General features: G+C 37.7%; 3 protein-coding genes across 3 annotated transcripts; all 3 read right to left on the bottom strand.

The window, feature by feature from the left end:
- Positions 1–821: 821 nt before the first annotated feature.
- LOC131795827 (glutathione S-transferase Mu 2) lies at positions 822–8,043 on the bottom strand. The gene is made up of 11 exons (XM_066174458.1): positions 7,877–8,043; positions 7,692–7,767; positions 7,202–7,266; positions 5,495–5,542; positions 5,366–5,399; positions 4,376–4,425; positions 3,852–3,902; positions 3,073–3,168; positions 2,232–2,321; positions 1,309–1,329; positions 822–1,009 (listed from the first exon to the last, which is right to left on the bottom strand). The coding sequence occupies exons 1-11, from the start codon at positions 7,910–7,912 to the stop codon at positions 926–928; spliced, it is 651 nt and encodes a 216-aa protein (XP_066030555.1). The 5' UTR covers positions 7,913–8,043; the 3' UTR covers positions 822–925.
- Positions 8,044–8,179: 136 nt separating this feature from the next.
- Positions 8,180–11,364, bottom strand: LOC136284314 (uncharacterized). The gene has a single exon (XM_066174457.1). The coding sequence runs from the start codon at positions 11,296–11,298 to the stop codon at positions 10,270–10,272; it is 1,029 nt and encodes a 342-aa protein (XP_066030554.1). The 5' UTR covers positions 11,299–11,364; the 3' UTR covers positions 8,180–10,269.
- A 1,333-nt stretch (positions 11,365–12,697) lies between these two features.
- On the bottom strand, positions 12,698–13,766 carry LOC136284270 (uncharacterized). Its single transcript, XM_066174216.1, has one exon. The coding sequence runs from the start codon at positions 13,551–13,553 to the stop codon at positions 12,858–12,860; it is 696 nt and encodes a 231-aa protein (XP_066030313.1). The 5' UTR covers positions 13,554–13,766; the 3' UTR covers positions 12,698–12,857.
- Between the last annotated feature and the right edge of the window lie 476 nt (positions 13,767–14,242).

Here is a 14,242-nt window from a genome sequence, read left to right as displayed (position 1 = left end):
ATTAGCGCAGTCACCCACTTCATTTCCGATTCGTCTCCAAACTTTTTTTACTCTCTCTCGAAAAGCGCAAACTAGCTCTTGCCGCAAAAACGAGTGAAGTGAAGATTGACGTTACAAATGCTTTTTTATGACGCAGGCCGCGCGTCAGCCGCGCTGGGTGGCCGCCAGACTCGGTCCCATGCAGGCTCTCGGTTATTGGAGAGAAGCCGAGAGTGAGGCGGGCAAACAATGGTATTAGCCTCATCCCGCTGCAGTATCCTTTAACTACCACCAAGTGCCCCATGCGCCTTCACAGGAAATACTACTTATTAACAGATCATCACAGCCACGGGGAACATATCATCGACGTGAACTTGTCAAACAAGAAAGTGCCATCCATCCTTTATATGATGAGAGAATCGACCAGTGAAGGCTTTCATTGAACTTGAAAAGAAAGCTGTTTGTGGTTTAGAGCAACGAATTATAAGGAGCCAAAAGTAACGATGTTTTCCGACACTTTCAATGTTTCACAGTTCCACGTATGTACAAGTTATGACGTGGCTATGTCATTATCATTGTTTACAAACTAATCTACAATCCGATCCAAAAAATTTCGTCACGTCAAGAGCATGGGGCAAAGCGGAGATTTTGAGTTCCCATGAAGAATTTATCCTGTGTATTAATGCGTACAGAAAAATGGTCAGAAGACCCAAATGAAAGGGGGTGGGGGTGGCGGTGGCGGTGGCGGAGGGGAGAGGAGAGGATGATCGGCGAAGGACTTGCATACCATCTAGGGGAGGATGACCTGCTTCTGAACTAATACAGGGACCACGATCAGTTAGTCTTGTGTGCAGACTACGATAACTTTATTTCTCACCAACACAAATCTACATAACTAAGCTAAAAGAGCAGAAAGCTTGGTTTTCATCTCGCTTTTCACCGCAATTTACTTGAATTTTGCCATCTTGTTGTTAATAGGACGAGGTTTAAACCTGTCTGACTTGAGATAGGCCGCAATGGTAGGTAGTTCCTGCACAAAGAAACCACAAAGATAGTTTGAAAAAGTTGTCACTTGGCAGCATTCGTACGGAGTGACAAAAATTAAACTATATCCAAGGTGGTACAGGTGGCCTTATTCTCGTCCTCAACGGAGAAGCACATTAACTTATCATAACACACAATCTGGCCACAGTTAAAAACAAAGGGAACCTATCCAAACATTCTACAGCAACTCGATACTGACTGCACCGTCTCGCGATCAACATCTTCCTCTTCGAATAAAAATTGAAGACACTTACTATGGCTACAGGAAACTTAATGCCTACTTACCTCAATGCGTTTCAAGAAATCCTGAAAATAAGCGAAGTAGTTTATTGAGTAATAAAAAGATAGAGTAAATTATAGTTCAAAATGTATAAGGGATGCTGAGTGGAAAGTAACGTTAGAAATTGTATGAGCAGTTGTAGAATACTTGTGAAGATGAATCTGAAAAATATAAATTAACTGTTTTTTTATGGATGAGTGCTCATCGAAAATTGCTCTGCACTGCTAAACGCCTGAACCTCCCTTTAATACTTTCCTCTGTGTTTTATCCTCAGTACACAACATCATGGCAGTTTAATCAAAATCTAACTTGATATTCAGACATTCCAAAAATACTGTAGCACAGAATTTCAAATTTTACAGAGAAGAATTTCTTCGACGACTTAAAAAATATTTTTCCTCCAGGGAATAAAAATCCTGTAGCTAACTACACCCATGTTAGCTCATGGTCCCTTCTTCCCTTGAAAAATCATCCCCTTGGTTCCCCTCTTTGGTTCCTCTCTTTCAAGGAAAAAAAAGACTACAGAAAAGTCCACTGATTTCTACTGAGTTTTAGCCTGTGATCAATTTATAGTGTATTTTAGACCAACTGGGGAATATTCCTTGCACAAAGCTACTGAGAATTGAGAGGGCCACAAAATCTGCAAGCATTCACTTGAATACCACGAAAAATCATGTAGTCAAAGAAAGGTAACAACAAAGATGAAAATAACAAAAGAACCGAGCTAAAAAGGATTGTTCTCAAGCCTGACAGAAAATGGAATCTAGAGTGAATGAGAAGTGCTAAAGGGGCATTAATGGGGTAACCCCTAAAGTCTCCTCAATGAAGCACCTAAAGAACGCTGAGGTGTACAGGCGTGACGTTTAGAAGATATTCTTCCTCGCCTCAAGTTGAAATATGCATCAAAAAGAAAACAAATAACTTTTACCTTAAGGTTTTTGTGTGGCTCCAACAAAGTACTATCAAAAATTTGGTGTTCATCCATTATTTCATACAGGATAAAATCAACAAACGTTATCTGTCGCAACGAAAAATATTAAGTCTTTCAATATTGAGGATCGTAGGCCGGATGAATGCTAACTATTCTACAGGAAGTTAGATTTGGTTTCTCAGAGGAACTGAACTTCATCAGAGTTTTCACAATTTATGTTCCCTCAAATAAAAGTAATCAAACATTAACCCTTTACACCCTAACATTAACCCTTTAACTCCTAAGAGTGATTAGCATCTAATTTCTCCTTAAAATGTCATCCCTGAATCTCTCATCAAGGCCATGAGAATAACTGAAATGATCACTAACTAAGGAATCTCTACATTGCTAACCAAATTCTCCTTGTCAATGCCATAGGAAACATAGAGAGAATAGTATGGAGAATATGCATACTGATGTTAGGGTGTTAAGGGTTAATATTCACCACACTATTCTCTCTACATTACCAATGGCATTGGCAATGAAAACCAATTCTGAAATCAGGAGTTCCTTGAATAGGTGGTTTGTTCCTCAACTCTCATGACCTTTATGTTTGATTTCAGGGTGACACTTAAAGGAGGAATTAGAGGCCAGTCACTCTAGGGGGGGGTGAAAAGGTGAAAGGTTGGAAAAGGATTGATTAAAAAAGCTGAACGACCCTCTCTGAGCTAAAAAACCAAAAAACTAAACAAAAGCTTAAGAAAACCCTATTCTGCATCAGGCCTTGATTGGCAAGTTCTACTGGTGCATTCTTCAGCCTTAACTTGTCATCGACATTTGGATCCTATTACTTGTTTACCTTATCTCCAGTTACAAATTTCTTTTCTCCCAAAAATTCAGCAAATTGTTTAATCATAGGCTTGACATCATTAAGGTAGTTCTCTTTCAATGTTTCCTGCCAGGAAAGATAAATATTCACCAAAAGAGTATAACCAACTGGCATCTAGTATATGATTAAACAACAACAACAAATCTACTGTTAATAAGCACACCTTAATAACATCTCATTCAAAAGAGTAACATATTGCTAATTCAACAAGCCTTGACACAAAATGTCTGAAATGTCAGAAATCTATTTACAGATCAAAGAGTCTGTGTGACACCTCAAAAACTCAAGAATGAAAGCAAATAGCATCACCATTCTCCAAATAGGTAAGACAGGTAAGTTAAAACAACAAATAGCTAAGGAAAATGCAAAGAAAAAATATCGTGAAAAAACTTTTCAACTAGAACCCACTCACTATCAATGGTCATTGGAAATTTGAAAAATACATTCTAAAAGAATAAGTTTGTCTTTCTTCCAAGTAAATTAATTAATATTAAAAAATGAAACTCTTGAGCTAGCTTTTTTATGCTGGTCTTTTTTCTTTTTGATTAAAACAATTACTAGATAAATTTAGATATAGAGTTTTTATTGCTTGATAACTGCCCAGCAACTTTGCACCATGCAAAAATTAATGGATATTTTAGAATATTCAAGCCCAAGAAATATCAAAACAATGGTCACAATAATTGTGAGAAACTATGTTTGAAATTGAATAAATTATGTACAAACTACTCTCAAGTGTTAGTACTCACAAAGTTCTGATTATAACACAATGCAGTAAACTTTTTGCGGAAATCCATGAGCTGCAAAAAGTTTAAAATAGTGTTACAAAATTAACTTTTTATAAAATAAAGTCATCATATAATTATTTTACACATAATCAAAATCAAAATGTCCTGTGACCTACACAGCAGGCTAAGAGACATTCAGATTTATAGAAATAACATACAGTTTTGATTACCACAACACAATTTTGGAAAAAAAAGCAAGATATTGTAGACTCAGAGACTGATCAGCCTAAAATAAAATGCAAAGAGGAATAATGTATACATTTTACTATCCTGAAAAATGAGTGTAGTTTTTCTATCATGGTGAATGCAAACATAGCAAAATATTCATCATTTCTCTAAAGTAGTAGTCAGTTCAAAATGCAGATTGCAACCTTTTCAGATCATTTGAAGATCACAGAAATATAACAAAACAAGAAGATTCTTGCAACAGCTGTTAAAGTTCTTACTAGCAAAATTTTACTTAAGGAAGAGAAGAGAGAGCAAACCTGGTTTTCTGCAACATCCACCATTACTTTCTCTTCTTCAGATGTGCCACCTTACAAATTACAAAGAGCATTCTTCTTTACAAGCTTACCAGAGTAGAAAAATGTTACTGATGTACACATGGAACCAATCATCTCTTGGACAAACATCATCATTAAACAGTTGAACCTGTATTAAGTGGTCACCTTTATTAAGCCATGGTGGTCACCCTTGTAAGGGTGACCACCATGGTCACCATGAGTCCCAATAGCCTGTTTGTATTGTCCTTCATTTGTACTGAATGGTCACTCAAAGCCAAACCTCTTAAATCAAACTAAGAATAGTCTTTCAGGCAAAATTTGATCCATGTTTATCTCCCAAAATCAATGTTAGCAGTATTTCTGAACAAGTTTTGCAAATTAAGTGGTCAATTATGACATAAAATGCCACTTTTATCATTTTTTATAATAACCCTATTCTGTAGAACCTGAATTAGGCTATTAACCTAAATCAAGCGGTCTTCCACCATTCCCCATGGGTGACTACTTAATACAGGTTTGACTGTAGCTTGTATTTATCTTTGTAAAACTGATGGTCTAAAATGCTAATTAATCAGAACCACGCACGGACCTTTTATTGCATTTAATAGTGTTGTAAAACCAGTCCAAAGTAACTGAAATGACCAATTAAAACAAAGAAAACTTTTACCGAGAGAAAATAAGAATTAAAAGTAAAAACAAGAAAACTGTATGCCTGAAGTTCAGAAAAAAGCAAGTGACCAAGGTTCAGTTGGTCTTAGTTTTGAATACTTTTGGTTGAGAGGGTGCGAAGAATTTACTAGACCAATCCTAAAGCAAGATAAAACAAAGCCAAAGCAATCAAGGTTTAAGCAAGAGTTTTTAAGTTCTGACAATAGCATCAATTTACAAGTTTCTATTTGCTTGAAGATGTTCTTTGTATTAATTGACCTTCTCTCCAGAACTATTAGTCAAATAATGGAAATGCACACTTACACAAATCATGTTTCCTTGCTATATGACGAAGTATCTGCAAATTGCATTTATTAGATAATTAAGGAAGCGTTAAGCACTTTAAATTAACAGATTATTCATGGAACAATTCCTATAATTTTATTGACTTACTGCATTACTCTGACTGATCTTCGTATCCCCATCGATGTAATAAGGAAGCTGTTGTAAGAAAGGAAACACAAAACCCGTTAATACACAGCTGTATTAAATTGAAAGGAACTTAAGCACCCATAAGAGAGCAGAAAGCAAATCTAGTTGCTTCTCACAAGCTTGGGACATCACCCAATTAATTGGAAAGTCCTTGGTTGAGCATCTGAAACTAAATCCCACAGACAAAAGATCTGTGGCAAGAGCCAAGGAAAATTATATCCAACTCTTGTCCATATCATATAAATATGTGCCCTTCAACATTTTAGCATTTACTAAACATTTCCCTGAGCAAGTTATTCCAGGACCCTTATGATTTTACAGAGCCTCACATGGATTATTACAAAAGGAAGGCACCGAAAAAGAAAAATTTAATGCAAGAAGCACAAGAAGATAGGAATCTTGGGGATGTTTCTCCAAATAAATATTCCATAGTAAAACTCCACTTTACTAATACACTCTTTTCGCCAAAACACATGCAGACTACATGGCTGATTAGAGAAAATACAGTGCTTTGAACTACAGTATGTTTTGACTTGTCCAGCACTGAAAATATCAAAACCAAAGTTACATAGAACCTTTCCCGCAGAGAAACAAAAATGGCTGCAAGTGGGAGGTTGGAGTAATCAAGGGTTTGAGTTACTAACAATAAATTTCATTCTGTCAGAAATCCAAGGAAAATCATATCTGATTGTAAGGGGCTGACTATTGCTTTAAACTGAGAGACTAATTTGCAAAGACTTCATGGGCAAAGGACAATGCATGTTGACACAGCACACAGAATAGTGTAGCAAAATGAAAAATTTGAAAATTCAAGATACATTTCACTGATAAACATCTCATTCAATAAATGTCAAAAAACATTGTCATTTTGGTTCAAAGAATGGAAAAAGAAAAAGTTTGGGTCTCAGCCCACAAAGAATCACACTTGAGACATATGCGTTTCACCCTTCAATTCTCTACTACTAAGCTCAGGAGAACTTGTTAGTGAGCTAGACCAGATACTAGGTTCACATGCCTCAACCATCCTGCAATTACCACTAGAATCTACAGTGTTACAACCTTTTTATGCTAAAATCAGCATGTACATTCTCCATACTGTTCTTCATACATTTTCTAAGCACTGACAAGTAGAAAGAAGTTATGGGGTAACAACCAAGAGTGTTTCAAGTTTGAGATCATTTAATTCTCATGAGCCTAATGTTTGATTCAGCAGTAATACCTCAGTGTAAAGTTAGATGCTAGTCACCATTAGGGGCTAGAGGGTTAAAAATGTTGTGTGTGCACACAGATAACGTTTGACAATCAATTTCAAAACTTACCTTCTTCTTTATGTATCGAAACACTCAACACTTTCAAAATTACAAATCCTCCTGCTCAATACCAATCACATCTGATATATGAAACTTAAAAGTGGCCTAATGCTTACAAGTTTTTGGTAGCTTCATGAGGAGGCCCGAGGGTTTGATGTTTAATTCTTTATGGGAGAGTCACGCTTTTCTCCCAGCCCCAACCTTGCTTAGAGTAAACAACATGCTACAGCTCTGTAGTAGATTTGCACAATAATAAATTAGCCAAGTTAGCATAGGGACAGTAAACCAAGTAGACACTATTAGAAGAGCCAGCCTAAGTAGGAAACCTAAAGATCTTGTTTAAAGGATCTGAACTCACGTTAGGAAATGACAGTCCCAGGGTGTACTTGACTGAGGTCCAAGCCTTGGCGCTGTACTCTGGAGCTGAAAGTAAAACCGTAAAGAAACAGCGCCAGATTGATACCCTTGATTGAAAGAAATACCAGATATCCATCTATGGAACTAAAGGACGTTAAACATTGACACTGTTTCTTTAATTATTAGTCATTATTCCTTGACTTTGGTCGCTATGTGCATGATCTATGATTTTCATATGTTTGGATTCTTCATGTCACCGGATGACAACAAGTTCAGACAATACAAGAAGTGCCTGGTTTTATTACGAAAATGTTCCAACTTAAAGAAAACAATTAGAGCAAAGAAAAAATGTATTCATTCTAAGAGCTTACTTTGTGTATTCAACAGTACATGTACAGGGCTAGCTGCAAGAGACATTAGCGATTGGGCTGTTGATTATTCAACGCCACCCGCGCGTTATCAATGATCACGAGAAATTTAAGACACCTTACCATCACCAAGTTCATAGCGCTCATCCTTAAAGTCGGTTTCAGTGTAGTTTAGAAGTAGACGGATGGGCTCAGCAAGCTGCTCGATGCAAAAAATAATTTTTAAAAAAATTGTACACGTGGAGTCAATAAATCAGCCCAATATTTGCCACCAACTGATCAAATGCAAGTTATGATGTGAGGCGTACCCCTCGAATGTCCCAGTAACCAAGAATAGGTGCCATTTGAGCTCTTTCAAGAGTTCCTTATTGTGTTATTCAATTTTGTTTCATAAACCCACGCAACGTTGAAAAGTACCTGCGGCTTTGTCACACAGTCTAGACAGATAAGGTCATCCACTCGAAAAAAGCAAGGAAACATGTCATGTATGCTTCATGAAATTTATACTAAACATAGACTACTTGAGAAAAAGGATCAAGCGGTTGAAAACAAACAAAACTTGAAACGATTTGGTAGAAAGCAAACCCTCCCCCTTTTGCAATTTTGAAAAGAATCCTGAGGACATTCCTTGGGTTTCAGCTATTTTCAACATGGGCTCTGGGAGAAGGCCTGTCCCGACTGTGCTCGTAAAATGCTGGAAAGTTGCTCACTGGAGCGCCAAAAAATGTTTAAAAGGTGCCTAAAATCCAAAAAGTTGCTACCTAAATTTCCAAAGTTGCAACCTAGATTTCTTGATGTTTTTAAATAAATGTTAATGAAATGCTTTAATTTTTATTCTTCGCAATAACTACTAATATTAGTCGAGAAAGATAGCTGGAAATTTAGCTTTAGGAGAGGGCAATATTGAAGAATGCTATCGAGACCTCTATCAAGTATAACGGAACGAAACACATGGTTCATTTTAAGTCTTGCCAAACGATATGAAGGACCTTAAACTAAACTAACATTATACTGATTGCACTCTAAGAGTCTAAAACCACTGGTATATGAGAAGTCAAAATGGTACACTCTTTTGCATTGTTATATCGAAACCTGACAAAGGCTTCGAGGTAATCTTGGAGGGTGGACTCTTACTGTGAGCCAAATGCATTGGCGATAAAGTAAACGATAAAGGCGACCTCGCACCATCCATTTGCGTTCGTGAAAAGTAAAGAAACGAAGACGGCCTTTTTGTGCGTCATTTTAGCCGATTATTCGTTTTATTCGTTTTGAAGGGGAGGGGGGAGATGGTTGGGAGAAGAGTACAAATTTATGAAAGTGTATTTTTCTTTTTGTTTTACGTGCGTTGGTTCATGATGCTGTAGTTGTCCCAAATTTTCTTTCTCAGTTTTTAGGTAATCCAGGTAGAGAGGAGGTTTCGGAAACATCATAATCCGAGAGACTTTAACAATAATAGGAAGAATAGGTAATAAGAATTTTTTTCATGCGTATTATTATAATAATAAAGGCATTTATTTATGCATGATAAAATTACAGCGTAGCTGATATGGTCGTGTCTAGTCTGAAAAGAAAAGAAAATTACAGTTGTAATTAAAACAACAAATATATGATAAAGATTCTACCAACATTAAATTACAGTAGCAATAAAAATTACTAATATATGATTAAGATTCAGCCTACTTTAAATACAAACAAGTCAAAATGTGTAAAATTCAGAGAAGATTTTCTTTATTACTCATATAAAATTGTCCAACGAGCTGTTCATTCTAATTTCAATGCTAAGCCTGTTCCAGAGTATAGCGCTCGTTTATTGGATAAACTTCTCAACCATATCTGTCTTAGGTTTTGAAATCTATAAACACATATTTTTTTCATAACTATAAAGCCGACCGTACACTCTGGCGATCGACTGTCAAGGCCGGCGTCAAACAAGCCGAGTTGAAGAGGGAGAGCCAGTGGGAGGTGAAGAGGACTCGCAGGCGACAGAGGCTCCAGTCTGCCCCAATTCCACCAACCCCCACAAATGACTTAACCTGCGCAAATGCCAGCGGGTCTGCGGCTCCCGCATTGGGCTTCACAGCCACAGCCGGCGGTGCAGCTTGACGTGATTTTACTTCTTAGGTGCAGATTTCCATTGTCTTCCGAGACAGACGGTTGCCAACAATACCTAATCTCGCGTTTTACCATAAATTCTTTAAGAAGGCCAGGCATAAACCCTGAGTAACCTTGTAGGCAAAAACAAGTAGCTGCTGAATGTAAAGGAAAATAAATGTGTCAAGGTGTCTTGCAAATGAATGGTCTCTCCTTTACGGTCGAGCCGGAAACGACATCTAACAGGCTTCGGCAAGGTGTTGAGTTTTAAATTTGATCAAACTGTGCTTTTAAATCTCCAAGAAGACTGCGCAGAGATCGATTCTTTAATGTAAAGATATCACGGAAGTTCGAAACAATCAGATCTTTGGAATGACAATCTTTAATTTTTTTCCGCAGAGGAAATTATCACAAGTTTTTATGTTGGAAAAAAAAGGGTAAAAAGTTAATTTATTCTGACTTGGCTGAAAAACTGCGCTTTCGGAATAAGTCAATCTACCTCTCCTGGGGCGTTAAGGTGTCCAACCTTATAGCTGCACACAGGAAACTAATACATTTTTACTTGCCGAATGAGTCTCCTGTAGAAAAAAAACAGCGCAAAATAATTCATCTACTTGAGCCGAGGTATAACAAAAGCTATAAATGATACACCAACAGTGACAATTGTCATAAGAATCTTCACTGTTAATTCTACAGTGATACGAATTCCAAGAATTTTGAGACTCATGTCTGGCTCGCACAGTGCCGTGTACTGGAATAACTGTATATCTTCTGTAGGTAGGTCTGCTAAGTGGGGGCTTCTCCTGCATCCTTTTGAAGCCTTTACAACTATGCGATGTGATGCTGCTGCCACAAGAGCCGGAGGGTAGAGCTTGAAAATAATACTAAGCAAATCGAAAAGTACAGTACCGACATATTGCCAGATAGGGTAGTCGCTACCAAAGGCTGAATTAAAATACGCAAAACTAAAAACTAGCAAATCCAATATATGATATGCTACAGCCATAGAAATGATGACATTGAAATCTTTCTGTGTTTTCTCTATTGATTGCTGAAGCTCAAAGTGTTCTCGTAAAATAGAAATTGGCCGGCGTTCTCTCATCCTAATTTTTTCTTTAACAGTATTAATTTGTAGACTATGGACGTGACAAATAAATCCATAGATACTGAGCCATGTTGCCCACCAGCCTGTGATGTAAACAACCGCGGGTATGTAAGAAATACGGCGTAACTTCTGCTTCCACCCATGGGAAACATTCTGTACTTTGAAGACCAACTCTACAAACTGACCGCGGTTGAAATAATACAGGGTGAACACGAAAGGGCACAGGAAATCGATGCAAGTACAAGCGCTATTTGTCACTTCCCTGAAATGAATCTTTTTCGTATCAAAGCCATAGTGAACAAAATCCAAACACATAATAGCTGCAAGACATCCTGACCAGACGATATACACAAACACCCGATAAACTTGCCATAAAAATTCAAACTTGCCGTTTTTAGGTTTCCACATGCCCAAGATCTGCAATATGTAGAAGCATGGTCTTATCGCATTCGGTGAGCGAGGGCTTCGATCGACCGCATCCAAGAGATGGTTTCTGTCCTCATGTGAATTGTATGAAGACATCATTTCTCTCATGAAACTCGAGTTGATGCTCGTATCCCCAAAAATCTTCGAAAACTGCCATTTTCTTTCACTCCCTTCTTGGAACTGATCCAGGATGTGTAATTCATCCCTTTCCGTCACGCAAGGCTGGTTGGCCCGGTAGAGGAATGAGGTGGGAGTACAGAGGAGGGTGACTGTATTTAAGCCGCCACTTCCAAGCCCCCGGTGGTACTAGTGATTCTAGTCCGATCTCAAAATTAATCACTGTCCTTCCCCGTTTTTAAAATTTACCAAGTTTCAATACAGATAACTTGTTGCGGAGGTTATTTTCTTGCTCAGCTTTGTTATGCTCCAATCTTATCTCTTTCATGCGTTGAGGATATAACTGATATGTATGCCTTATAATTCCTAACCCTATAATTTTTGTACATGGCTTCACAACTGTGAAGACAGTTATTAGAGACCTTACGCAACAGGACGGCAGAAGGGAGAGGACAGCAAAATTGATCGTGTGACGCGCGTGACAACCTGATTCGTGAGCCATTTGACGCAACTTCCGGTTTGAGACTGCCGTCCTCTTGACGTTCACGACGTGAAAACAAGGCGACTGAGGTTGTGAGGAGAACGTGAGTATTTTTATCCCCTTATTTTAATCTAAACTGTCTTTTTCTTCGGTTATAGCATAGAAACATATTATTTCTTTAATTATGAGCCTCTGTGTCTGGTGATAGGTCTTTTTACAAACGGCAAATGAAGCGAACTTGTTACGCAAAATGGTGTGTTTACATGTCGCTGTTTTCGCCTAATGAGCAATAATTTGTTATTTTTTGGGCACAAGTAGAAATGAATTAGTAAGGATTGTAAGCATTTAAGGTTTTCTCTGTTGGCAGTTTAGTAAAGTGACAACTTCTTGACTAACTCTCATCGTAATTACGGATAAAAACTAAGAGCCGGAGCCGTCTTTATGCGATAAAAATTCACGGCCCTTGTTGCAGTGAAAGTAACTTACAAAATTTATAATAAAGATAGATATAGATTAAATTTTAAATCGTATACCTTATTGCATGAAATGTTAGCGACATGTTAATTTAGCGATTTTGAAAATTTCCCATTTAGCGACACTTTAATTTAGCGATTTTTCGTAAAATTTTGGAACATAAGTCACTTAGTTTAGCGATTTCACGAACTGAAACTTTTGCGAATTCAAAATATTTAAGCTTATTTGATGCGAAAATGTATTTGATAAAATTATAAATGTCATAACTTGATTTAAATATATATAAAAAAAATCATTCAACTTTTGCAGATGGCAACATTTTATCCCATAGACATACAGATGGCAAAATTTCACAGTGTACTCACTTTAATTTAGCGACACTTTCGAGGCGGCATTAATTAAAATTTCATGTAATAAAGGTAGATAAAATTTTAGATGGTATTAGTGCCGTTTCAAGGTATGATATAACTGTGTATATGATTGTAAAAGAAGTCCGGAAATAGGACAGCATACTCAGTGTTCGCCCATTTTCTTTATGTCTAAGTTTGTTTCTTTACTGTTGTGCAGTAATTTACAACTTGATTAATTATGAAAACTACTCTGTTCCGCTGTCGTGTCTGCATCCTTCCACAGGTCCAAAAAGGTTTACGATCAGACCATTTGGTGCAACTACACTTTGAAACTTTATCGCATGCACTCTCTTGTGGCCATTGTACAATATTCTTTGGTTTTCGCCAGGCCTAGCAACTGGTCGTACAGTTCCGTCTATAAATCCCCAACAGTTGTCAAGGGCGGCTCCTTTATTGTAGATAGCTTCTGCAAAATCAACTAGATTTGCTTGTGATAGCCATGGCTGATTAATACCAGAAAACAACTGTCCGAAGCGGGCATAAAGAATATCCATCATCTCAGACACCACCATACATAATTGCGGTACAGGCCTTCCAAATCGGGGAACAAGGTCTTCGTACCTGCATGGAAAGGCAAAACGACGCAGAAGCAAACATAGCGCTTCATCACTGTAAACATAAAAACGATTTGGGCAGGTAATTTTGTCAGGAAGATCCAGAACGTCGAGCAGATTGTAGATATCATGTTTTAAGAAACGGAATTCGCTTTTGCATTCGTCGTCGGAAAGAGAGTCCAGATTGAATTTTTCGTACTTCCAGTAAGGAATGTCAAGATTCTTTGAAGTGTTAACGTCGTAGAGTAACAGCATTTCTTCATCGGCGATCAAATCCAAGGCATTAGCAAGCAAAAGAGCCTCTCTTGCCTCCCTGAAGGTGGCCATTTTTCCTTCGGGGCCTGTGCATGTCGCGTTGTATTGCGTAAGGTTTGTTTACGTTCAGGACGGCAACGTCAACCCTCGCGTGCTCGGACCAGTACTCGCGCGGTCCACGGTCGCCGTCCTCATTCTGCCGTCCTGTTGCGTAAGGTCTCTATTGTTAGTGGGTGCATAGTAAAAACGATTCGTTAAACTTAACACCACAGACCCTTTGGGCGAATCAACAACATGCTACAGCTCTGTAGTAGATTTGCACAATGATAAATTGGCCAAGTTAGCATAGAGACAGTAAACCATGTAGAAGAGCCAGCCTAGGAAGCAAACCTAACGATCCTGTTTAAGGTATCTGAACTCACGTTGGAAAATGACAGTCCCAGGGTGTACTAGACTGATGTCCAAGCCTTGGAGCTGTACTCAAGAGCTGAACGTAAAATAGTAAAGAAACAGCGTCAGATTGATGCTCTTGATTGAAAGAAATACCGGATATCCATCTGTGGAACTAAAGGACGTTAAACATTGACACATTTTAATTTGTTTGTACCTTAAGTAGGTAGAATCTTAATCATATATTAGTATTTTTAATTGCTACTGTATTTTAATGTTGGTAGAATCTTTATCATATATTTGTTGTTTTAATTACAACTGTAATTTTCTTTTCTTGTCAGACTAGACACGACCATATCAGCTACGCTGTA

The sequence above is a fragment of the Pocillopora verrucosa genome, chromosome 11, assembly GCF_036669915.1.
Source record: "Pocillopora verrucosa isolate sample1 chromosome 11, ASM3666991v2, whole genome shotgun sequence".
Classification (NCBI taxonomy): Eukaryota; Metazoa; Cnidaria; class Anthozoa; order Scleractinia; family Pocilloporidae; genus Pocillopora; species Pocillopora verrucosa.
This window is presented reverse-complemented; position numbering and strand designations above follow the sequence as displayed.